The 25,361-nt window shown below is 37.5% G+C and overlaps 3 protein-coding genes across 4 annotated transcripts; 2 read left to right on the plus strand and 1 right to left on the minus strand.

Moving 5' to 3' along the window:
- The first annotated feature begins 642 nt into the window (after nt 1–642).
- On the plus strand, nt 643–7,429 carry wbp2 (WW domain binding protein 2). Its single transcript, XM_030121421.1, has 8 exons — nt 643–866; nt 1,887–1,995; nt 2,200–2,335; nt 2,449–2,541; nt 3,722–3,868; nt 3,966–4,088; nt 5,730–5,806; nt 7,119–7,429. Exons 1-8 carry the CDS (start codon nt 808–810, stop codon nt 7,164–7,166), a joined length of 792 nt encoding a protein of 263 aa, XP_029977281.1. The 5' UTR covers nt 643–807; the 3' UTR covers nt 7,167–7,429.
- Nucleotides 7,278–14,392, minus strand: trim65 (tripartite motif containing 65). Of its 2 annotated transcripts, none has more exons than XM_030121406.1 (8): nt 14,294–14,392; nt 13,459–13,913; nt 13,252–13,347; nt 12,617–12,847; nt 12,269–12,437; nt 11,852–11,941; nt 11,268–11,485; nt 7,278–10,495 (listed from the first exon to the last, which is right to left on the minus strand). In XM_030121406.1, exons 2-8 carry the CDS (start codon nt 13,885–13,887, stop codon nt 10,187–10,189), a joined length of 1,542 nt encoding a protein of 513 aa, XP_029977266.1. In that variant the 5' UTR covers nt 13,888–13,913; nt 14,294–14,392; the 3' UTR covers nt 7,278–10,186. The 2 variants fall into 2 exon arrangements, with proteins under 2 accessions (XP_029977266.1, XP_029977267.1); XM_030121407.1 differs by having other exon boundaries at nt 13,459–13,910; nt 14,294–14,368.
- Nucleotides 14,393–14,989: 597 nt separating this feature from the next.
- mrpl38 (mitochondrial ribosomal protein L38) lies at nt 14,990–23,374 on the plus strand. Its single transcript, XM_030121415.1, has 9 exons — nt 14,990–15,087; nt 16,558–16,746; nt 16,855–16,986; nt 18,226–18,428; nt 19,285–19,357; nt 19,458–19,503; nt 21,090–21,248; nt 22,833–22,969; nt 23,141–23,374. Exons 1-9 carry the CDS (start codon nt 15,003–15,005, stop codon nt 23,275–23,277), a joined length of 1,161 nt encoding a protein of 386 aa, XP_029977275.1. The 5' UTR covers nt 14,990–15,002; the 3' UTR covers nt 23,278–23,374.
- The last annotated feature ends 1,987 nt before the right edge of the window (nt 23,375–25,361 follow it).

Genomic DNA, 25,361 nt, shown 5'->3' on the forward strand with positions numbered 1-25,361 from the left:
TCAATGCATAAAACAAGCTGATAGATTGAATGAAAGACAATAAAAACATAAAAAGATAAGAGGAGCAGCACAAATGACAAGGCAACCAATTCAGTCCTTAGTTTCACTGTCATTCTGGTATAACATTCAGCAATCTATTGTATAACTGTACAGAAACCTACATTTTTCCCAAATGTAATATCAGTTTATCATATATGTAATCTTTTTTAAAGCATTATCAAAGCAGCATTTTAGTAATTTGTTTTCTGATCTATGTGTAAAGCATTTGAGACCCAACACATTTGTAGACCAGTGTACTGGATGATATGTGTAAGTCACCCTCATCCACTTGGAGGAGATCAGATTCCATGTGATTTGGGCTGTTCATACAGTCTTTGGCCACTTTTGGTTATAGTCAGGTTATAGGAACAATAGAGCTATGAGAAGGTCTACTGAGAGATTTAATCTAATGAATAAAAATAAAACAATAAGATAACCGATAGTGCATGTAACATATGGTGGTTTCCCTTCAAATATAACTAAAATCCTTTAAAAGATCAATCTTACATTTATTATGAACATCCAGGAGTGAAAGAAATGCCTCTCGCTGTTCATTGGCTGGGAGCATGTGACGTCACGTTATGGGCGTTTCCACGTAAGGCGGAAGGGCAGGTGCAAACAGCCCGCAGCATTAACGCCACAACAACCGTTATCTGCGCACAGGCCGAGCGGGCTGCACATAGGCCTGGGGATATTTTACCTGACAGAGGAGCTTCATAAGACAACCTTTATTGTGTTTGGTTTCGGAGACTGTGGCGTACCGTCGACATGACTCTGAACCAGAACCACTCGGAGTCCGGCGGAGTCATCATCAACAACAGTGAAAGGTACCGTTAGCAGGTGCAGCCACTAGCTAGCTCAATAAACCCTCAGCTATGTATAAAGATATTTCCTTTATTGAGAACGTCAAGTAGGAATAAGAATTATAACATAAGCAATGACAGTGTTGGCTTATTTACAATGTTAGCTTACACACAGGTCACATTCGCTCATTTGACACACGTAAAAGTAAAGCCTGAAAGTTATAACTTAGCATAACTGAATCGACTTTAATGCCATTCTTCGACTAGCTGCAACACACATTCTATTAAAACCTGTTCCGTTCAGCCCTCATATTTGACCTACTAAATCAGTAAATTGCTGTGTGGTTATATCACATATAAGCAGAAATGAACAGTTCGTTACTAGCGTATGACGGAGTAAAATAAAGTTTTGTTTAAATGCTTTGTGACAGGAAAAAACACCTAAATTTGCGTTGTGTCCGTACGGAACCGGGTGTCGAACTCGTAGCCCAAAACATGGCCTTCGACCTGTTATATCACCACTGCAGTCAACAGTAGCTTTTCGTCAGATTACATAATGCTGGATTTAAACATTGCATTTTGTTTGCAAGTTTATAAAGAGGGAGGGAAACATATTCACCAATTATTTCTGAGCATGGATCAGGTTTATTGTTTGCAGTAGCAGATTCTTCTAGAACATGCATAGTGGGATGATAAACCCATTAACTGCAGCTAACCCCAAACCTGTAAGGACTGTCTCTAGCTGTCCCATAAGCCTAATCCATTTACTGTAGTAGCATTTACTGAAAGTAAGTGATGAGTGTGTTTAGTAACATGACAGTTGCACAAGAACATTATGAAGTCATCTTTAAGTTACCAGGTCAAGGTTTTGAAACCTACTTACAAACCCTATCTTAATAATATATTCATTTAAAATAAAATCTACACTGTAAATAAGAATTGAGTAGTGATTCAGTTCTTCCTCAAGACCAGTTTTAGAGATTAGAGATATACAATCTTGAGAATTTTCATAATCTGTGTTCTTGTGTGTTCTCCTGTCACCAGTGTGCTGATGAACTACGATAACGTGGAGCTGGTTTTCTGTGATACAGACAGTCTGCCTGAAGCCTTCAAAAAGAGCAAGAAAGGCAGCATCTACCTAACACCGTACAGGGTGAGAGACAAGAGCCAGACATCGTGTTCATTATTTAACCCCATCTTCATGCTGACGTTAATTCTGTCTCTGCTGACAGCAAGTATACAACAAGAAGCAGAAGAGCTACTCCGGGTTTCTCTTTAGGTTTTGTAAGGTAGTAAGAGAAACCTGAGAGCAAATAATGTGTGATGTGAAGTCTGCTTTTTCTTTTTTTCCCCCCAGGTGATATTTTTGGCCAAAGGACGTGATGCATTGCAATCGTTTATGATGCCCTTTTATCTGATGAAGGGCTGTGAGGTCAAACAACCTGTGCTTGGGGCCAATTACATCAAGGGTACTGTCACTGCAGAGCCTGGAGGTAGGTGTGTGTCTCTGAGGCCAGGCTGTGTCAGTGTGTGAAATATGGAAAAGTTTTATTGAGTTTGTTGCAAAACAAACAGTGAACTTCTCTGTGTGCTGTCTATCATCCAGGCGGCTGGGAAGGCAGTGCTACTTTCAAGATGGTATTTTCTGCTGGAGGAGCCATTGAGTTTGGCCAGTACATGCTGCAAGTTGCAGCTCAGGGTAAGGTTTAATGTAAACTTGTTTGTTTCAGCTTTCTTGTGTCTGTTTTAGCACCTCAAATTCTTTTTACTCAAAGCAGTCTTACATTTTTCATAACATATATTTGATAGTGTCTATGGAATTAAAACTGTTAAGATTTAGGTGGCCACACTTAATTAAGGCTGTGCTGCAATAATTAACATTTTATACCTCACTCATTGTTCAACTTTAAATTATGTTGCAGTAAACTCTGAAAGGAACTTAAAATCCAAAATATGAAATGAAGACCTTTCTTTATGTCTTTCTCATGGTTTAGTATTTGTCTAAACCCAGATCAAATTTAATTATGATGCACCAAAAATTTAAACCACTATTAAAGATACATTATAGAGGATTTGTGTGTTTATGTTTTTGTGTGAAATTTGTGTGGTGTTAAGTCAGTTTTGTGCCCAAAACTGATTGTCGACATTTGCTAATTCCATCATTAAGATAACAATAATCTGGCTATTGACATTCCTGATAAACATATTATACTGATTTATTTGTGGTTGTATTTCTGCTGAAATCCTCATGTTTGTTCTCATGTAGAGCCAAAGAGCATATTTTGACAAAAATGGAAAGCTAATATATTGTTTCATTTTGTTTTCAAGAAGCACTGCTGTTTCATCCAGTGTCTTTCTCTGTACTCTTTGTTATTGTCAAAGCACCTGTATAAAAAGTGAAGGCTAATTGTTTGTTACATGGCAACATTAATGTGTAAAAGCACAGTTATGCCTGAAAGCTGTTGTAAAAGTTAAAAAAAAAAAGCAGCACCAGTTTCACCTCTTTGATTCTTTACTTTTTGGTAGAGCCACTAAGCTGAGCCCTTTGTAAAAGGTTAAATAATGTTTTAGCTATCCAGGAAGCAGTCTGATTTATTAAGGAATGCAAAGCAATTATATCGTATTATTGTTATTTGCTAATTATTGTATTTATTAATACTGTTTAATTAGGGCATCTCTATATTGATTGAATTAAGTTTCATTTTGATTCAAATTAATAATCTTGAACCTATAAAACAGAGATAAGTTTTTAGTTTAGTTTTACCTACAGATAACATTCATGTTAAATTAAACTTTATTGCAGTCCACATGATATAATTTTCTGTTGATTCTCTTTAATTTTCCTCATTTCCCCTCTCCGAATTCTCTGTTTCTTGTAGCATCCAGAGGTCAGCCAGTGACTCCCGGGTTTGGTGGATGCCCCTACATGGCTAACGGAGCCTATGCTTACCCTCCTCCCCCTGCCAATGGGATGTACCCTGCTGGACCTCCACCTGGATACTCGTACCCCAACCCTCCTCCACCAGGTAGCTTCAAGAAAAACTACACCTGCTCTTCTCCTCACCTTAACTTTACAATTTGAGAAAAGTGTAATGAAATCTGACATGTGCCCCGCTCATCCAGGTGGATTTTACCCCAACCCACCTGCATTCGATGCCTCTGCAGCCTACATGCCTCCTCCACCTTACTCCGCTCCTCTGGGCCAGCAGCCACCACATGACCCTGACCTCCCCTCCTCAGCAGCAGGTCAGTCTTTGCAGCAGAAATGTTGTTCCCACTTATCTGTAGCTTCAGACTGTTCAGCCTGAATAAAATGCAAACATTAGCGAGAAATAGTGAAGTCCAAAACAATACTCATGTTTTAGAAATTTGTAGAGGTACATTTTTCACTCAGTTAATATAACTGTATTCTGTCTTTTTACGGTTCCATCCCATTGTCCTCTTTACAGTTTGTATAAATGTCTTGAAATGTTGAGGAACTTGCAAGTTATCATGCTGCACTACCTGAATTTGTTGGTCTGGGTATTATCATTATACGTTTTTAGCTTTCATTAGTATGACGCTATAACAAATTATATGAATGATAGTTAATGATAGCATGGTATTGCTGTGATAATCTGTTATAATTGCATAAAGTTATCCTGCCTTAATAACTGACTTAAAATTGTCATAGGTGGTGGTCATCTAGCACCAGCCATTTCCTATTTGATTCATATACTAGTCTTTTCAGAGGCCCATTTTTTTCTTCCAAATTCTTGTAATTAGCATTCGTTTATTACTAGTATAACCACAAAAGACTTAATATTTGTCAAAAAATGCGTTTCAAGTATGTTTCTGTCCAGTTGTTTATATGCATATTTTCTGTTTGTGTGTAAAACCTGAGTGGAAATGCTGAAACACACCTCTAAAGCCACAAAAATGCTTTTATTTTTGTTAAGTTTGATGAATTGATAAAAGGTAAATGTATACATTCAGTGGAAAATGGTGCTGTACAAATATGAGGGCTGGTCAGGCTGCACAGTTAGTTGAACTAAATCATTAAATTGAAAATGGCATCAAAACACCACCATGTATGAATATCATGGACTGTATATAATGATGGATATTCTAACAGTTTGTCTTACTGTGTAAAAAGTCATGTTGTCACAGAAGCTGCCATGTCGCTTATAGGTAATAGAATATGGAGCCAGACTGTGCATAGTCTGATTTTTTTTTTTTTTAATTTTTTATTATGAAGTATGAATGGTCATTACAGCTGTTAAACTCCTGGTTTTCAAACATCAAATAACATATTAAAACAAACTAATTGGAAACAGGATTTCAACACAAATAGGTCTGGATGAAATTTACCCTAAAAGACCAAAATGAACTTTGGGGAAAATTTGTTGAGAGTGGAGGGTTTTAGTTTGGCTGAATTTCAAACATGGACACTGTGGAGACGGTGAGTTTTATGACCTTTACTACAGCCAACCACCGAGTGAAATTGATGTTTTGGATTTACATGCTGAGGGCAACAATGGTGTCTATCTTTATTTACACTCGACAATGAGGAGCTGCAGAAAGAAAAATGTCAGAGAAAGGCTTTAACGAATGGCAAATTCTGAAAAGCAGGACTTTGAAATATTTAATGAGTGAAAATATATAAAATGGACTAAATAATAGCAGTAAAATGAAATTTCAGCTAAAGTGTGTGCTATAACTAGATGGAAACACAATTTCTGTAATTTTCATCTCACTCCACTGCTGCCTCATCACTCTCAGCTTTGCATTTGTCCCACTTTCCATTTTTTCCCTCCTCATTACATTGTACCTCAGGCTCAATTAGCTCCAGTCATCTCACATATCCTGGGATTCGTAGTATGTTTAATTAATGTGTCTCTTCCCCAGCGGAGGCCAAAGCTGCTGAGGCAGCAGCGAGTGCCAGCTGTGCTACGCTGCCTCCAACACATGTGTACCTGCCAGAGGTAAGATAGCCTCCATCACTATTCACATATTATACTTTTTATTTCTGTTTCTCTACTAATCTATTCAGCTTTATCCCTTAATTTCCCATGTTTCTTAAAGTAGCTGATTAGAGGATTAGAGCCCTACTGAGTATGTAGTGGTTTAATATTCATCATAAGATGACGTCTTATATGCTGCGTCTCAAATTGCTGTGAGCCAGAATGGACTAGAAACACGAAACTTGGCTCTAGAACTGGAAATGATCTGGCAGGATAGTTGCACAGTGTTTTTGAGGAGTAGAGGCCATTTAATTTGATTTGTCAAGCTCAATGTGCTTTACAAAAGAAGTGTCCTGGATCTAAAATCTGCCATGATGAATTAATATATAAAGTTATTTATTTTTTGCATATGTTGAAAAACTGCTTGATTTAGTTTGACTGTCACAGCTCCAGTTTTGGCATACAACAGTGCAAGACTAAACCCCTTGACTGATCCAGAAACTTCAGAACCTCAGCAGGTCCATAACTCACGCCGTCTTTAAGAAAACCTGATTGAACACTGAGACTTATTGCTTTATTATCATGTCTATCATGGCCCACAACATACTGGTTCTCAAGTTTTACTCTTGTCCCTCAAAATAAACTATTCTATTCTTTTTTGGATTCCTTCATCACAAAGTGTTGAGAAAAAAGTGATTAGGTTTTTAATTTTTAATCATAGTGAACAGTTTTTGTATTTAAAAAATTCAGACTGATATTATCTTGAATATTACTGAATGTAATTAAAACTGTCACTTTAAAATGATTAAACATATATAGCTATTTAGAATACATTATCTATCAACACATGTGTGACCTTCTCTAAAGAGTACAGCTGCAGAATATGTCTCATATTAACCTTGTTTCAGCCTAATAAATGAGCTTTCATTTCCACAAACTAGTTGAATTTTGCTCAGTTCTCCTTGCTTCCAACATATTGGTTGTTTATGCTTCTGTTTAATACAATATGTTGTGTTCTTGTATTGCTAATTTAAAACATTACTCTTTTTAATTTGTAAAAGCTCTTTAATGAAAGTAGTCACTTACATCCATTTTGTAAGACATGATCACCATCGACTTCATCACAGGGAAGATTTGTTACATCAGCAGCAGTAAAATAAAACTGGTGTTAGTATGAACAGCTTACAGGTTGATAGCAGCTGCTTGTTTTGTTTTCTGCCTGGCTGGATTTTGGCATACTGTGGAGCTGCAGAGCCTTTACCGTGCTCTGAATGGATTTTTGTGCACTGTGAGATCTGTCTTTTTCCAACACTTCTTTTTTCTTTCTCTCTAGGACAAGCCTCCTCCCTACTCTCCACCAGAAGACAAGAAGAACCAGTAGACCTGCTTCCTCATTCCTTCCTTTTCTTCACCTGTGTCCACTGTCCATCAGCCCCTCTCTCATTCCATGAACTGGACATCAGGACAACCAAAGCTTTTTTTTTTTTTTTCCAACATTATGCCATCTTTCCATCTTCCCTAACCTATTTCTAACTCCACTGTTGCGCTAACCTTTCTCATCCTTCTGTATTTCCATTCTGGTGCAAATCTTTACATTCCTTTAAATGATCCATGTAATGTATTCAGACTTCCTTTAAAAAAGCACCTTTACTTGATGGAAACTATTGGTAACAGTCTTTAAGAGTGACACAATGAAGATTGTCAAGCCAAAGTGGTTAAAAATGTGGCTTTTCCCAGTGTAGATGATAAAACCTTGGGAACTAATCAGCTATTTCAGCATTTGTCGGCCTGCCAGCCCAAAGTCCAGGTTTAGCTATGCTGCAAAGGTAACTTATAATTTTCTATGACTTAAACTAGAATCTAACAATGTGAATTTGTTTGCTGACCTATCTAGAAGCAGTCTAAATGCAGTCTTTTATTTTTCTATTATTTGTGTATACAGGCTTTTCATATATAGACTTTTGAGATGGAGATATTTTCTCGAGAACACTAACCTAGAGGAAACGGTAGCTTTTGTAAAAGAGAGCAGCTTGTAGGGTGGCCTGGTCTGCTTTGACTTGTTTTTGAGATGACCACAAAGATTAAAAGCCCCAGAAGTGAATCCCTGATCCTGGATTAAGAGCAGCAGAGTGAGGGGTGGAGGGCTGGGCTGCAGGGATTATCTTTATAACATGCAGGAGCAGAGCAGTCACCCAGTGATGTCACATCCTGTTTTGTCATGCTGCTCAACATTTGAGAAAACACATGGTCAGACTCTGGATTCACCTTTCCATTCCTCTAAACATAACTCTAACAAGAACAGCTCACTGGAGGATTGTGTCACCGTTTCTACTTGGTGTATTTGTGATCTTTACTCTCAAGTTTGAGGTCAGTCTTCAAAGCGGATCTGAGCACCTCAGTATCTGAGTCTTTCTTCCTGTATTGGTCACTAATCTATATTCTGTATCTGTGGCACATCCGTGGCTGATTCTCTGCACTTTGAGAATGCTATGCATCGGGCTCCTGTTTGCTCTGTTATGGCTGTATGTAAAATAATAAAGCTCAGTTATTTATTTCAAACTAATTTATTGAGAAATTTATGTAAAATTACTCAAATAAGAAAACAAAGCATGATCTCGACTAATGCATGTTTGCATTGGATTACATTTTATTAAACAGCTCCTGATTGATGTGGAACAGAAGTGTGTTTTTATTTCGACACTGCTATAGCACATGTGGATGGGTTGGTTCTGAACAAAGCACTGTGCATTAGAATAATAACATATTCCAGCAGCAGGAGGGGTTTTAATATCACAGTCTGGAAATGTGCTTCCCTCTCAGTAGTCCATTTGGATGTTTCTTGTGCAAATCCACAGCAGTTTTGCAAAGATTGATGCTTTATGTCCTGAGCCTTTAGAACCTCAACAGTCCAAGGTCAGCGTGTTTTCCAAGTGCTTATGATTTAAAAAAAAAAAAAAGGCTAAAAACATCTATACAGTACAGCAGGTTCAACCACACGTTCCGGTTTGGGGCTGTTCCAGGTTGTGCATTCATGTTAAACTCCCAGGATACTCACTTCTGTATTCTCAGTAGTTTCTCTTCCATCTCTTAATGTAAAAGAGAGATTTTAAAATTACAAGTTTCCCAAAATGGAGAGGATTAATGAGCACCCTACAGGGTCTCCTGGGCCTTTACACACACACTTAACAAATGCAGTAAAACATGTCCCTTTATCTTTATGTTTAGCTGCTGGTACTTGTTTATGTGTTTGGCCTGGATAAATCTCCATTAATTGTTGCACTTTTACTGGTCACTCATGATTCTCTGATCCCAGGAGGAAACGCAGAGCCAACCACAATCAGGCACAGGAGGAATCTGGTCTACCTTAGGGCTGAACTACTAATTGAAGTATCATCCAAAATGCAGCATGGTTAAATGCAGTATTTGGGTTTCTGTGGGTACTGACAAGTTTAATTTAAGACTTTGTACGATCATTATGAATGTGATTTAAAACCTATTTCCCATTACACTGGGCCTGGTGATGCTCCTGAATTCAGAACAGTATTAGTGGCTTTTAACAGCAGCTTAATGTTTTTCTGAATTCATGCACTGATAGCGCGTTGATACCTAAACTTGGTAATTTTTGGTGGTTTTTTGCACATGAAGTGGATTATGATATTTTGAGCACTAAATCCAGTCGCTCCTTGTCAAAATCACATGATTAAGTACCATTGCATATTGTTCAGCCCTACTTTGTGTACAGCTTAAGCTGGAGTTGGTTTCGAGGACCAACTGAAATGCACGTGTGCCGCACTTTGTGCCAATGTTTAGAATTAATTTAAGATGATAATGCAGGAATTACTGGGTTTAGTTGTAGCCTTGCAACACAGTGAATAAATGTGTTCTAATACGTAACTCAGCACTTTCATCACTAGATGAGTCTGGACACAAAAATGAATGCTTAACTAACCTTGTATGTCAGTTACAGGTAAGATCACCATGTCCTACTTGCCGTGTAGAACATAAAATCTTGGCTGTATGTAGTGAATATACAATAGCCTAAAACTCTGAGCAGACTGGCTGTCTTCACACTGACCTGGGACAAATCTCACATTAAGTATTGAGAAATGTTAGGTAAAACCACATCAGATTTAAGTAGTGTTATGCTTGAATTTATAATAGTTTGTTATCCTTGGATCAAATAGTAGGTAAAATCCAAGAGCTTTTAAAAAGCTCATCACAGTCAACTTTTCTGATTAAAAGTATGTAGGAAGGCCATCAGTCATTATAAAAAGAAAAAAAAAAAACTATATTTCCTATATGGGTAAGGGGTTTTCTCAGTGTTGAGTGACCTAGTGCCTAAGTTTGATGGCGGTTCCTTTTCCAGCTCAATTTGTTCTTCACTGCTGTTTGTGAATGACTTCATGTGGAGCAGAGGGTGATGCTCACCCCCTCTCCTATCCAGCAGGCGGGGAACAGCTCTTGGGTGAAGGCACAGTGAAAGGCATGAAGCCTGGTCTGGCCGTCTCCGTAGTAGGTGAGCGTCCCCGCCTCATAGTCCAACAGCATCCCAATTCGGCTGTGTTGGGACGGCCCCGTCAGCGTCTCCCGCCGGCCGTTGTGCCAGGCACTAAGCTGCCGTTCATCCAGCTGCAGGCTCCATGACAGTTCGTTCATTCCCACCATGCACCTCTTGCCTTTCTCCTTCCTGGGGATTGTCTCATAGGTTACCTGGGAGGAGGTGAGATGATTTTTGTGAGATTTATGCATCACAATTCCAACAGGAGGGAAGGGGACTGTACAAATGAGAAACCCATAGGAAACAAACCATGACAAAACATTTAATCAGGACTGCTGGCAACTTCAGCAAGTTATATCTAAAGACTTTGATGAAAATTGGCAAAAAAGTATGAAGGATAAGAAGTTGACTACTTCTTGCAAAGTAAATGGGGGGATTTAAAAATGAGTGCAGGGTGTGTACAATAAACAAACAGATCAATGTGACCAGAAAGATGTCAAATTGGGGACACACCAAGATCCATGAGCTGTTGTCACTTTGGGGGGAGGACTCAATCCATGCTAACATTTGTGGAACTCTGGAGAGGTTTGCAACGCCGCTATGCTCGGGGTATTTCCAACACACAAGTTATACATGACACTATATGCTGCGCTGCGTCATCTCCCTTTGATTCCGGAACACAGGTCCGCTGTGTAAAAGTCCAGCCTGTCTCACCTCTGTTACTCCTTTGGCTTGGCTGTGGAAATCAGTCAATGGTGCAAAAAGGTGGGATCACCATCTCACCTTTTTTCCGTAATCTCTTTGTAAAAGTGGCTAAAGTCTCTGTTAAATAAAGTTAAATGGACCCAACATCAACAAATGACAGGATCCCTGGACAAACCAGATCCAAACTTCATGTAAATACATGAGCAGTACAACTGTCACATATTGAACATTTAATGATCCAGACAGTAGTATTTTACCACAGCACAGGAAGTGTCTTACCCCAAGGTAGGCCCAGGGCTTGGACACCTCCAGCTCCCAGTAATGCTGACCGTGGGTGAAGCCCTGGAAGCACAGCACCTGCCAGGTGTGGTCAAAGCGGGCTTCATGGGCAGGAACAGGGCGGGGCCCTGAGGTCAGGTGCTCAGCTCTTCGGTTCTCATTGGACAAAAACAGATGCCCGTTGGCTGTACGGGGGTCAAAGGTCAGAGAGCATCGATCTGCAAAGAGAAAGAATGGAGTAAATTGGACATATTGTTTCTCTTACAATGAGTATGTTCATGGTCCAACATGAACATAATTGACTACAGATATAACTGACCTCCCTTAGCCTGAGTATGTCACCTCACATTATCTGTTGTCACAGCAGAAACAGTTGGATGTATAGTACAATTAATTTCTACACTGAAAAAGCATGATGTAAATGTAAATGTTCTACTGAACTGGTGCAGAATGATCTCAGTAAACATGTAGGATTTGCATACTTCAACTTATGCAATTTGTTCTTTGTGCAACATTAAGTCTGTACCAATTTGGTGGCCCATATGCACAACTGATGACAATGTACAATATCATAAAAGACTCACAAGCACTGAGGCCCTCTTTCCCACCGGGGAGGCAGGGAGCAGCAGGACTGGGAACCACAGCCAGAATGGGCCGCTTATCCTGAGGAGACCCTGAAGAGCAACCATAACCAGACAAAAGAACCAGGAATGAAAGGTTGCGGTCAATTTGTTGTTCCAATGTGACTTTAGGGTGAAAGTTACAATTAAAGTCAGAGTATGAGTGACAACAACAAAATCCAGAAACATCTAGTTGTATTTCATATTAATCATTATTTATTATATAATAACAACTAAATTAAATAAAATTTCACTTTAATTTTATAAAACATCTATATTCTGTAATAATAAACAGATGGTATTCAATATATGCCACATTTCCCCTCATTTTTCATAATGTGATGGTTATTGAGGGGAAAATGGTTCCATCATGTGTTTTACCTTGCTTGTCCTGACCCACAGCTGCACTCACAGCTTTCTCCAGGTCTTCATGCACCAGCTTGGAGACCCTAGATAACACATCTGTGACGCCATTCAATCGTTCCTGGAGGTTTGGTGTGACATCTGTGGGAATATCCTTGAAATGCGGAACCTCTACCAGCATTGATTCCTGAGAAGAAGAGACATACATGACAAATAATGCCTCATCTGCTCGCATATTCATGCATTGTTTTGCATCATCCGAGCATTATGGATCACAAAATAGCACCATGTTTCAGTCCTGTGATGCAATATGATGCACTATGTTATAATCAGTCAATTAATGCTGACTTGGGCAGCAGTACAGACCTTGATGAGCTCAGTGTCAGGGAGAGTATGCAGTGCTGCTATCTGTTCTTGGCTCTCTTTGAGTTTCTGTGCGTGTTCCTTCAGTTCAGCGAGTCGTGCCTCAGCCTCATTGATGGCAGCCTCCTTCTGCTCATTGATAAAGAGGTCTGAGGCCTCCTGCTTCTCAGCCAGAGTCTTCATCAGGCTGGAGAACTTGGCATTCACCCATGTTGAAGTCTGCTGAAGAGTCACCTGAAGATGAAGCAAATCAAAGAATCGGCAGCAGAAAAACTTCAGTCTTTTTTTTTTTCTCCTGGTCATATCAAATAGCAAGTCTAATATCATGGAGGTAGTAAAAACACCATCAGGATAAATACATGTAGAAACATAAATGGGAAAACTATATCAATGTGTGAATAAAGTAGTTCACAAGAGAGACTATGTTTTCAAACTATTTGTAGGCTACTTTTACAGAACAACTGATCTCATAATCACTTAGCGAATTTTTGTTTCTTTGTTTTTTTTTTCCTTCTGCATTTATTGAATAAAAATTGGTGGGATCTGAGGACAAAAGGGCCAGAAGTGCTCCAGTAAAGGTTAGGTTATCTTTCTGATTTATTTTGGTATATAAGGAAGAGCTCTGGACTGGACTTTACCCTTGCTTGGTTGATATTCTCGGCCAAATCATTGACACTTTTCTCTGTCTCTTCAATGAGTTTCCCCACCTCTTTATCTTTTCTTTCAAGCAGCAGCTGAGGAAAAAGCAAATCATAATGAGACACTAGAGTATAAAGCCATTATATGGGAGTAAAGTCAATGTTACAGTCTCAACTGGGCACACATGGTGACAAGTGATACTATACCTCTTGATTTTCTCTTTCTGCCTCCAGGAGCACCCTCTCATGGTTCCCACACTCATTAATACCACACTCACAGCACACAGACATTTTGTCCTGTTTACAGAAATAAACCAGAGGTTTTTTATGCCGGTCACACAGCAGCATAGCTCTGGCTACTTCAGTTCCCCTCATAAGTGACTCTCTGCAAGAGGGGCCTGTGTTATTCGCAGCCTCAGTAAGAACAGACAGAGACACATTACGCTTGAGAATGGGCCTGGTGGGGAACTTCTCATTGCATATTGGGCACTGGGGTCCGATATCAGCCTTGCTTTTGGTGTCCCAGTGAATGGTGATGCATTTTTGGCAGAAGGTGTGTCCACAGGGGATGGTCACAGGAACTCTGAAGCGCTCTAGGCATATAGCACAGGTCAGATTTGGATTCTGAGGCTCCATCTCTGATGAATGAGCTGACACTTCTTCTGTGGAGAAATAAGAGAGGATTCAAAATGTAGCCATCAAGATGACAGCTCTCTACTCTGCCTGTCATTTACATTACCAATTTAAAGGAATTCTTTAAAATTATCACAACATACACAAAGGCAGTGTCAGCTATATAACAGTTATAAGCTAGGTAAAAAGGCTAACGTTAGCTATCACACAATAACTTATTCAAGTGGAAGGAAAAGCTAGCGTTAGCTGTGGTTAGCCTAGAGTCATATCAGTTCACGTTAGCTAGGACTCTTATGGACAACTGATGATAAAAATATAAATCTGCTGTATCGTTCAGTTGTAAATAAATCCCCTGTTGCACTCGCAACATGGACAACACCCAATAAAGACAACAACATTTAATTCCTACCATTAAAGTTACATTCGTGCACAGCATCTGACTGTTGGTGACTGAATATCGTCAGGATGATGAAGCTTCCCTGATGACGCCATACGCACTAATGCTGCCTTCACGTACGGTCGGGAAAATTTGTATTATTCCCGCCATGCCATGTCTAAACCTTTAGAATGTTAAATGAAAACAAATAGTACACATGAATAATCTAGTCTTCGAAAACAAAAAGAATCAATCGAAACAATGTGTTTATCTACCTCCTTCAATGTATTTCTCTGAATGAATGATCTTATTTAATTTTGTGCATCGTCTCCCTATAATTTTTTGCCATGTTTTGGTAATGTTGTCTTACCCTTTTAAATTAATCAAATATAAAGTAAAGAAAGAGGGGAATAACATGGGTCACAGCAGCCAAGAATAGAATTTGCAGCTGTGCATGGTAAGAATTATATAAAGTATCTGATATTATTTTAGAAAATTGTAACTTCTATATTTTCTGTTTGTCATTGCAACATCAGTTTCGATATACCTACAGATTGACATGACCTATCACATGGCAAAAATATTTTACATACTCCAATTGTTTGTTAAAAGCATCCAAAACATCAAATCAACAGTGTCTGACTTAAATGGTAATCTGTTAAAAAAAAAAAAAAAAAAAAAAAAAAAAAGTCGACGAGTTTGGGTCTTCGAGGCCACCGTAGACTTAAAAAAAAAGTCCAAGATGGCGCTGCGCATGGTTTGCACTACTGTCTGGCGAAGCGGGACAGATTTAGGGGTCAATAATGCTAGAGCATTTGTCACAACAGGTACATAGCTAATCGGATACATTGTTTTGGTCCACTTTGAGGGGTTTACGGGTTCGAACTGTTGTTCTGTGTTTATGTCTGGGGGTTACCTTAGATTAGGGAAGGTTATCGGTACGTGTTCCTCTGCGTTACATGTCAAGTGTAGCCAGTACCCTCATAAAAGAAACATAATGTAGTAATATATTGTGGTCTCTGATGGACTGTGACAGGGGCACAGCTCTCAAAACAGTCTGGAAACTGAATTTATGTAGTATAGTAGTAGTAGTAATAGTAGTAGTAGCAATGGGTCATTCCAGGCCAACTCTAACAAAATTCTAAACTTTTCCGAATTCATCTAATCGATTTTCTTGAAAAATATTCATGTAGCAACATGTATTAAATTTGTCATCTTGCAAAATCCTTTAGCTCTATTCCACTACTCTTGTAGTTCTGGATTTAGTATTAACCCATTAAGACCCAGTGCTACGTTTATGGCAGCGTCCAAATGCATTTTTCTCTCTATTTAACCTTTCTTCAGTCATGTATCACCATTTATTATGATAGTGTCCTCTGTGTTTTGTGTTTTTTCAGTGAAAATAACGTTTTTTCCTATATCTAATTTATTGATCATGTAGATGTTCATAAAAGATCAGATTCAAGTTGAGGGTTATTATATCAGAAACAGAGAAAACTGAAGAAAAAAATGACTTTTTCAGCAAAATATATCACTAACTTAACATAAACCAAATGTCTCCATCCACTGTCATCAATCAAACTCCATGGGTTTTACTGGTGAATCAATGTTATAGAAGATGGCAGTGTTTCCAGGTTCACTACAGAGCCTCCAAATGGGTCATATCTGATGACCATGAAAAGATGACAAACTGTACTTTATAACAATTATTTCAATGTATTGATAGGTTTCGTGGTTCAGAAGTTATTAAATATTTTAGTTCAATAGATGATTTTGATCACTGGTGGATGTTTGGGTCTTTATGGGTTAACCTCTTTTTTTCTATCCCTAATGTTTCTCCCATCCTCATCACTTTTGCATTTTACTGAACATAGTTAATTTCTGTGCTGAACTTTAAACAAATCCAAAGGGTCATGTACAACATTAATTGTTTTGAGTAGCTGTTGATGAACTTTTCCTGCAATGAAACGAACCATGAAGGGTTTTTCCACCAATGAAAAATATTTAGTTTATTGTTTTGCATTAAAAAAAATTAATTTCTCCACCACTTTTCACTTTGCTGCTACCAAAATCAAATAATTTGTATAATTACTAAGATTCTGTTATACATAGAGGTAATTTGGTCCTGCATTGAAAAAGATACTGCCAATCATAGTAGCAGAACTGAAAATTTCAACATATTTTTCATAAATGTAGCTTTCATTTTTAAATACAATATTTAAATTCTACAGTGTTATACTGTATATACCTGACAAAAACTGTTGTAATCAATCTGTTGTGGTGTTTTCTCTTGACAGCTCCCATGTGTCGACGTGTGCGTCCTCTCGGCCCCATGCCAAATGAGGACATAGATGTTGAAAACCTGGAATCATTAGATAAGTATCGCAGCTACAATCGTTACTTCACAGAAGCTCAAGAAGCAAACAACAAACCAGCCTGGTGGAAGACTTATAGAAGCTACGTAGAAAAAGCAGATCCAGAGCATGGTAAGAAACATCTGGAGGCTGACCTTTAATCTAGACCATAGCCATTTATTTTGTATTAGCTGAAGTATTTGTGAGTTCACAGTGACAGGAGGTTTGGTCTCGTTGTAGGTGTGGAGCGGGTGGACATCGGGCTGCCGTACTGTCAACCCAGAAGGTCCCAACAGCTGAAAGAGAGGGTGCAAGTGATGAGGGACAACAAGAAGAATGCTGAGTTGGAGAGAGCTTGTCGTCTGCGCACTTGTAAGTTGCATCCACCAATAATCCACCAATCCATTAATGCAATAATTAGACTTCTAAACAGTGATCAACTATAGGTATATACTATGGACATTGAGAGTACATCACATTTGAAGCCAAAATATCTTGGTCTTGTCCAAAGACATGCCCCTTAATAGTTTAATTGGTCACTCTGAAGTGAACGTATGTGATTGTTTATATCATCCCTGTGATCAACTGGCGATGCATCCCAAGTACAACCTGCCTTCTTTTGTTGGTAAGTGAGATAGGTTCCATCATCCTTTCAACCCTCTTAAGGATAAAGTGGTTCGAAAAATAAATGAATGTTTTTATCTAACCTGGTGTCTGGATACAGTGTATAGCCTATTTCATCAATTCTGCCTTGTTTATGTCATTCTTTGAGACTTGGGCCAAACTAAAAACTCAAAATTAACATCCAGTAAACTTTTCTGAAAGGTGATTTCTCATTTATCATTATTTGTGTACTGTTTCTGTGCATACTTACAATCATAAGTCTGCATCAAATCTGCTGCCTTACTGTGTCCCTGAGTCCTAAAAATATAGTTGGATGTCATTTTATTACTTTCCATGTGATAATAAAGAGCAGACAAAGTTTAGTTAGAGGGGGAAAAAAACAAATTTAGCATGTTAATATTGACCTATTAGCAAGATAATATTAGTTCCTACTGCATTTGCCAAACAAAATCATTATGCATTCCTCTGATATAACATGGCTTTAATGACGTGTTTCAGACTTTGTGTTTTGGTTGTCAGCTCTTCATTTGTGCTGCCTAAATAATGATTTACGTCAACACAGTTGAGCATAAAGTGAAAGGATGCACTGATGTAATGAACCAGGAGTTTAGACAATACTTTAGTCACTTATAAAAAGGTACTACTAAAAAATGAATGCCAGTTTAATTGTATGATTGACTAAGATTATTTTCACTGATTTATTCAGTAGTAATTCTGCTGTGTTTGTCTCCTAAATATGATAAATGGAACACTAATCATTGTGTTTGAGGCACATGCCTATAACACCTGGTGAACACTAACTGGTACCTTGACACTGAGTTGCATTTGGACCTTCAAGAGGACATTTTGAAAAACGTCAGGGTTTGGGATTTAAGCGTTGGCTTCATTTTTTAGCCTCAGATGTGGTAACTTAAGTAACCTTGCATATAAGCTGTTCTTTGATTTATGATGCAATAACTCTTCTATTTTCTGTTTTTTCTTCCACAGACAGGATTCCACTGAATCAAGTGCAGGAAACGTGGGAAAAGACCACACAGCCATTTCATATAAAGAGGCTGGCAGACCACTATGGGATCTTCAAAGATCTCTTCCCCATGGCATACTTCCTACCTCGAGTATCATTCCGCATCAGCTACAGCCAGGACAACAGTCGTCAAGTTTTTCATGGGAATCGGCTGACACCTACTGAAGTATGTTAGAGAACCTGGACAGTTTTTAATTCAGTTTTGTCATCATACATATGTACTGTATATTGAACTTATCAACATATTCTAGGAATTCTAATATTAAAGATGATTAAATAAAGATTAAAGAAAATTACATTTGTGATGTCAAAACAGTCCTGTAACTAACTAGTTGTTTGCTTTATTAAACAGACACTTATAATCATAAATATACAGTTCACAAATTTACTAAGTATCTTGTTTAGACAGGCTGCAAAATTAATTTGTCTTGAAGAAAAATACAATCTAAAAGCAGCCATTTTCAGTTGGCATGTTACTTAAATTGAAATCAAATGAAATCAGTTGTGAAATAACATTAAATTATCCACCCATTGAAATAAATATATATATATATATATATATATATATATATGTATATATGTATATATATATATATATATATATGTATGTATATATATATATATATGTATATATGTATATATATAAACAATATCCTAAAATTTGCTGCCTGTGGTCCATGCTAATATCATACCTATAAGCATCTGATTTTTTTGTACAACACAAAGGGGAATAATTTCATCTCATCAAAATCATTTTGATGTACAGTAATTGAAACTTGTTTTTGCATTTTACAAAAGACCACTACTACTACTACTATTAAATAACAATAATAATAATAATTATTATTATCATTATTATTAGTCGTGGTAGTAGTATTAATAGTAATAATCATCATCATCAATCTTAGTCGCGTATGCATTAGAAAAATCTGAATCCTTTGTATATAAATTACTTTTAATGTCTGATTATGTATAATTTTATTTAAATCCTGTTTTTTTTCTGTTGTAACTCTTCCCTTTAGGCTTCGTCTGAACCTCAGATCCATTTCGAGGCAGAGGAGGGCTCCTTGTGGACTCTTCTGCTCACATGTCCAGGTCAGGATCCACCAGAAGTAAAATCACCATCCACATGAGGCAGCACTTCATGATAGTAACAGCTGTTGCAGATGCGTAAAATAATGTGCCTTTCTTTCAGATGAGCATCTTTTGGACAATGAGGCAGAATATGTCCACTGGCTCGTGTGAGTTTTTGCTTCAAGTCATGTCAGCTGTTAGTATTAAGAGAGACGTGTAAAAACTATGATTATGGACAAAAGGTTAAAAGTCCTGTTAAATAATTCCATATATTTAAATGACACACAAAATTACATTAGCAATAACAAACATTTGCTTCTCTACAGTTCACATATGGAGAAACAAGTGATTCAGGGCATGTTACTTCTTCCTCAGTGACACAAACCGAGACACATTCAGAATATGCTTCTGTTATGATAAATGTCAATGACCGAGCTCCATCTTGGTACAGTTTTAGAGTTTCCACTTCCTGCTCATCCTGCTCTGGAATTATTTACAGTTTAGTCATCTACTGTAACTGATAGTGTCTACGTATAAGAATCGGATGCATAAATAACTTCTGTCATGTATCCACAATTAAAGTTCTATTGACCAGCCTTTCTCTGTGACAAGCCAGAAAAAGCATCCAGCCTACCAAAAAAATGCAAATGCTGTTATCACTGTGATCGATAAGCTAAACTGGATACTGTGGCCATTTTAACCATATGAGTTTTCATCTTTATCTACACATACTGTATATTTGAACATATTTTATAGTTACTGAAACAAAACATTGTATACGTCCATCAGGTTTTAAAGTCAGCTGTATCAGGTGTAATTAAGAGTAAATGCATTTGTAAATGTAAAATATGTAATTGTAAGGAAGGTAATGTTTGCATATGATGTGGAAAAAAAAGACCCTGTAAGTCAAAATAATTGGTTTATTTTTCAAAATAATGAGGAAAAATGTATGAGAATATTATTTTGACAAAGTATATAAGGGATGAGTCATTAATTTGAGAAAGTGTCTCATTATTTTGACATACTACGTCACTATGTATTTCACTTTATTTGGAAATGCTAAGTAATTACATTTTTTTCATCATAGTGATAGAAATGGGCCTCCATATAAAATAAATGTATATAAAATGTTTTCATGCAAACAACAGGTAAAATTTCATTCATCTATTTGATAGACATTTACTCTGTCCCTAGTCTTGTTGATAAAGGTTAAGGACATGTCTCAATTATTACTTGTGATCTGCAAGAGCACCACCTGCTGTTTAAGACAGGGTATTGCTAGAAATGAACTGTAGAAAGTGGCCTCAGGTTTAGGTTACTGAGGGAAAGTGCCATACCATCAGCCACTTTTTTGATCTTGGTGCTGACAAAGATGGCTTATTATAGCTATTTGAGGTGCTGTTGAAAAATTTCTCACTGATTTTTTATCTCATCTGCTGGAGTGGAAAGTTTTGTCTGTGCTCTCATTTAACAGACACGCACATTACAACCAGTGTTACTTTCATTACAAGGAGGAGAACATGTTATTTTCAACAAGACTGTAAAGAAGAACTGTGTTGATTGAAAAATAAAAACAAAACATGTATCGTATTTTAAAACATACTTGGAGAGGATCTTTATTACCGTTTTAAGTACAAGACGCAGCTTATAGAAACCAGTTTCAGTATTACATCGGAAAACATCATTGCAGATCTAACCTGCTTTTATATGACCAAGGGAGTCTGAGATGGTTCTGTATCTTTTGTCCATGTAGAGGGAACATACCAGGAGGAGCAGTAAAGGCTGGAGACGAGCTGTGCCACTATCTACCGCCCTTCCCCGCTAAAGGAACAGGTTTCCACCGCTATGTTTATGTCCTCTTCAAGCAGGAAGGACCTATCAACTTCCAGGAGGATGTTAGATCGTCACCATGGTGAGGAATTTACAATATAGGATATACATGGATAAGTCATAACTAGGGCTGCACGATTTTGGCAAAAAAAAAAAAAAAATCCCGATTTTTTCCTCTAAAAACTCGATTTTGATTTCGATTTTTGGGTAAAACTACAAAAGACAACAGAAGTCAGCATGTCGTTTTCGTGAGCAGCCCACAATGCAAGGCACTGCTCTGACCTGAAATATGTGATGGTATCACGTGATGAATCCACAGAAGTTTATTTTTTCTTAATTAAATGTTTATTGAATGAAATAGAGTATACAAACAATGTCTACAACAAGAAAATAACATAAGTTTGCCAGGGGGAATACACTACAATACAATGTCCAAATCAGAGCAAATGCTTATGTTTTTCATAGCCTTTTTGTTTCCAGATTTATCTAACGGCTTTAAATAAAGTTCAACATCTTTCAAAAAATAAATAATATTTGGTTTTGTGTTACAGAATTTACATTTATGAATGAAAAATGTAGCAAGTCAGAGGACTACATTAATTGTGTGTGTGTGTATATAAATATATATATATATATATATATATATATATATATTTTTTTTTTTTTTTTTTTTTTTTTTTTTTTTTTTTTTTTTCCTTTTCTTTTCTGGGTATCTGGGCCCACAGAAGTGATACCAATGTAAGTCAGTGACAGGCATCAGTCGTTCGTGCGTGGACCACGGAATATGAGTGATTCACATGCGGTTCTATTTAAACTGGAGGATCCGTGCGTGGAACTGACCGACCCAGGACACGCTGGAGGGATTCTATCTGTGGAGCTGGTGGATGTGTGTGGGCACAGGGCTGTCTGAGCTCCTCTGCTGAGGCTGATGACCCGAGACCCGGACCCGGTTCGGAAGACAGTACAGTACGGATCCGGGACAACGTAAGATGAGTGATCCACGTGCAGTTATATTTCCGTTGCGGGATCGGTGTGTGAAGCCACGGCTTACATTGCTATAAGTACTGCGGGCTCATTAACACATTTAAAGTCCGGTCATTACACGGACTTCTGTGACAGACCGCTGTCACTGATAGGAGGAAGAGTCTACGGTAGCTCACAAGCGCGCGGCCCGCAGGCACGAGAGAGATGAAATCGATTTTACGATTTCCCTTTTTTAAAAATCGTCCTAATTAAAAAATCCGATTTCGATTTTAAATCGATTAATCGTGCAGCCCTAGTCGTAACATTGACAAAGTAGTAATAATTTTGATTATTTCATGACAGTGGGTGGGATATAGTAGGCAGCAGGTGAATATTTATCTCTCAAAGTTGACATGTTAGAAGCAGTAGAATGGGCAAGGAAAGGTGTCATTGACACATGGCATTTTACAAGGCTGTTGTTAAAAAAAAAAACAAAAAACACTTTTCTCACAATTTTCAACACCATACAACATAAAAAAAAACAAAAAAAACAAAAAAAAAACCACCTAACTATAACAGTACCCAATACCTTTTAGTAAATTGCATCAAATAATAGCCATTGATGGACTCCAGATGGACTGATTTGTGGATGCATATGCTGTGTGTGTGTGCTGATATTATTTCTGTTTTCTCCTGTGTGCAGCCACTCCCTGGAAGATCGCACATTTAAGACAGTAGATTTCTACAGAAAGCACCAGGACCACATGACGCCTGCGGGTCTGGCCTTCTTTCAAAGCCAGTGGGATGAATCTGTCACCAATACCTTCCACAACACCTTCAGTGAGTCACGCAAATCCTCTCAAACGCAGAACAAGTCTGGTCTTGTATTGTTCCTCACTCTGACCTAGATGTTGTGAAGTCAATGTTAGGATCAAAACAACATAGATAGGTGTGTTGATGCTGCCCATTTGCTGTCTAGTAATAATTACTTTGTTCTGTTCCTCCCTGCAGACATGAAGGAGCCTGTGTTTGAGTTTATTCGGCCTCCAGTGTACCACCCTCCACAGGTGAAATACCCACATCAGCAGCCGCTTCGTTACCTGGACAGATACAGGGATGGGAAGGAGCACACCTATGGAATATACTAATGAGAAAATCTGCTGCAGCCCCTCGTAAATGAGGAATTATGTTCATATTTATAATAAAAAAATAAACTTTTTTTTTTTTTTCAGTTGGGCTGAAATTGTGATGTTTACTCCTGCAATTTCTTTGTTGCAAGTTCATATTTTTTATCACAGTTCATCCTTTGCATGTATCATAAATTTGATATTCTGGTTAATTTTGGTGGTTATGTGACATGTTATTTAGACAATAACATTGGGTACTCAAAAATATATTCAACAAAACAGGTAGGTTGAAAAAAACAATGATAAAAAAAGTCATGTTTTTCACTTTCTATACCAATAGCAAGCAGTTTTTTTAATGAATCTAAAAAAAAAATTAAAACCATACACTAACATATTTCTATTTCTCTACACAAACATTCACATTTTTCAAGCCTTTTTCTTACAGTTTTGATGATAATGGCTGACAGCTCATGACAGTCCATTTAGGCAAAATGAGAATATGTCAGATACAAAGCTAGTAAAAATTACCGAATCCTTTAGATTTATTTAATTTTAAAACAAGGACTTGGATAAAAGCTAAACCTGCACTAATATTCAGTCTCACTCATCTTCATGTCCACTTACATTTGTCAGTGTTACAGTGTGTATTAAAAAGTAAATATATGCTAGATAAACCTAAAGGTATTGATTCTGTCTAATATAGTAGTATACTGTATATCTGAATAAACAAGTGCATTAAACATTTAATGTGCATGTCGTGAGTCTACAAGTTTAATTTCTCAAATAGATGACATAAAATATTGAACTCTTTCACAATTATAAACACAGATGAACCTCATTCAGTCCCCACCAACAAATGCATGATCATATATCTTCTCTTAAATTGTTAAATTCACTTGGCATGCTCCAATAAAGCTGCATCTGAAAAAAATCTTAAGAAAGTTCAATATTGTCAGTTGTATTAGAAAGTGAAATCTGTACTTTAGTGACAGGTTAAGTGTCTGAATTTTAATGAGTTGAAGAAAATTAATTCAATGCATTTCTGCTGTATAATTAAGAGGAGGTGCAGTGTTAGAATTTTTATTTGAATACATATTGAGCATGGAACATAATATAAATCCTCTTAATCCCCTTCATCCATGACAATTTTAAAGTAAAATTATGCTGTAATATTTTTTCCTTTTCTGTGAGCTCATAGTATCAGAGTTCCATAAAAATGTGGGACTAAGAGCTACAATCAACAGTCACAGAAAATCTAAATCCAGTAAAGGAGAAGTGGCTTCACCCTGACCTCTGACCTAATTACACCTGAGGAGCAGCAGCTGTGCCACATGGACTGACTATATAAACCTGACATGAGGTGCACATAGTAGTTGCTTTTGGGGACTGAAGTGATGGAAGCTATTTGGATTTTGTTCCTCTATCTGCTGACTGCTTGGGCCACCACAGGTTTGTACAGTCTTCTTTGAGCTAGGCCTAATTATTCCAAGGGTAGACTAAACAGTAAGATTAAAGATTAAGAAGAAAACTTGAGGGTTTTAACCACTGGAAAATGTTAATGCAAAGATATTGTAAATTCCTGTAGTAAAATGTAATTTACCCAAACTCAAATATATTGTACCAAAAACTTAATTCTTATGACTCTGTATGTCTCCCTGTTTGTGGTGCAGGAATATGGTCAAGTGATGTTCGGCAAAGGGGAATCATGTTGAGAGATCAGATGAGGGGATTGAAGGGTAAAAACACTGGCAACCCAGTATTCCAAAGTGAATATTTTATGTGACTAACTAAACTCTTGTCCTACAGACCTGTCTGCCAATGATGTATCTATTAAAGATGCTCTCTCACTTAAGTCAAAAGAGTCCAGGGTTTTGCTACTTGCTAAAGAAGGTTGGTGTGAAGCCTTACAATATTGTGGCATTTTTTTGTTCTGGGGGTGTGTGGGTTTTTTTTTTTTCCCAAAAAATATATTAAACTAGTTTCCACATTTCCTTCATCCTGTAACATGTAGAGTCTGTTTAGCCTGTGTAAATTTGAAGTGGGGGGTGTCATTCTCTCTTTAGCGTGCTGTAAATGTATTACAAAAGCTGGCCGATCTGGTACCT

This window comes from Sphaeramia orbicularis, chromosome 19, assembly GCF_902148855.1.
Source record: "Sphaeramia orbicularis chromosome 19, fSphaOr1.1, whole genome shotgun sequence".
Lineage (NCBI taxonomy): Eukaryota > Metazoa > Chordata > Actinopteri > Kurtiformes > Apogonidae > Sphaeramia > Sphaeramia orbicularis.

Coding starts and splice junctions, on each gene's coding strand:
- mrpl38 (XM_030121415.1), top strand. CDS start 15,003: ATGGCGCTGCGCATGGTTTGCACTACTGTCTGGCGAAGCGGGACAGAT. Junction 16,747..16,854: donor AAAAGCAGATCCAGAGCATG/GTAAGAAACATC, acceptor GTCTCGTTGTAG/GTGTGGAGCGGGTGGACATC. Junction 18,429..19,284: donor ATCGGCTGACACCTACTGAA/GTATGTTAGAGA, acceptor TCTTCCCTTTAG/GCTTCGTCTGAACCTCAGAT.
- wbp2 (XM_030121421.1), top strand. CDS start 808: ATGACTCTGAACCAGAACCACTCGGAGTCCGGCGGAGTCATCATCAAC. Junction 867..1,886: donor ATCATCAACAACAGTGAAAG/GTACCGTTAGCA, acceptor TCCTGTCACCAG/TGTGCTGATGAACTACGATA. Junction 1,996..2,199: donor TCTACCTAACACCGTACAGG/GTGAGAGACAAG, acceptor TTTTCCCCCCAG/GTGATATTTTTGGCCAAAGG.
- trim65 (XM_030121406.1), bottom strand. CDS start 13,887: ATGGAGCCTCAGAATCCAAATCTGACCTGTGCTATATGCCTAGAGCGC. Junction 12,438..12,616: donor CTGACACTGAGCTCATCAAG/GTCTGTACTGCT, acceptor TCTTCTTCTCAG/GAATCAATGCTGGTAGAGGT. Junction 11,486..11,851: donor GAAAGAGGGCCTCAGTGCTT/GTGAGTCTTTTA, acceptor TTCTCTTTGCAG/ATCGATGCTCTCTGACCTTT.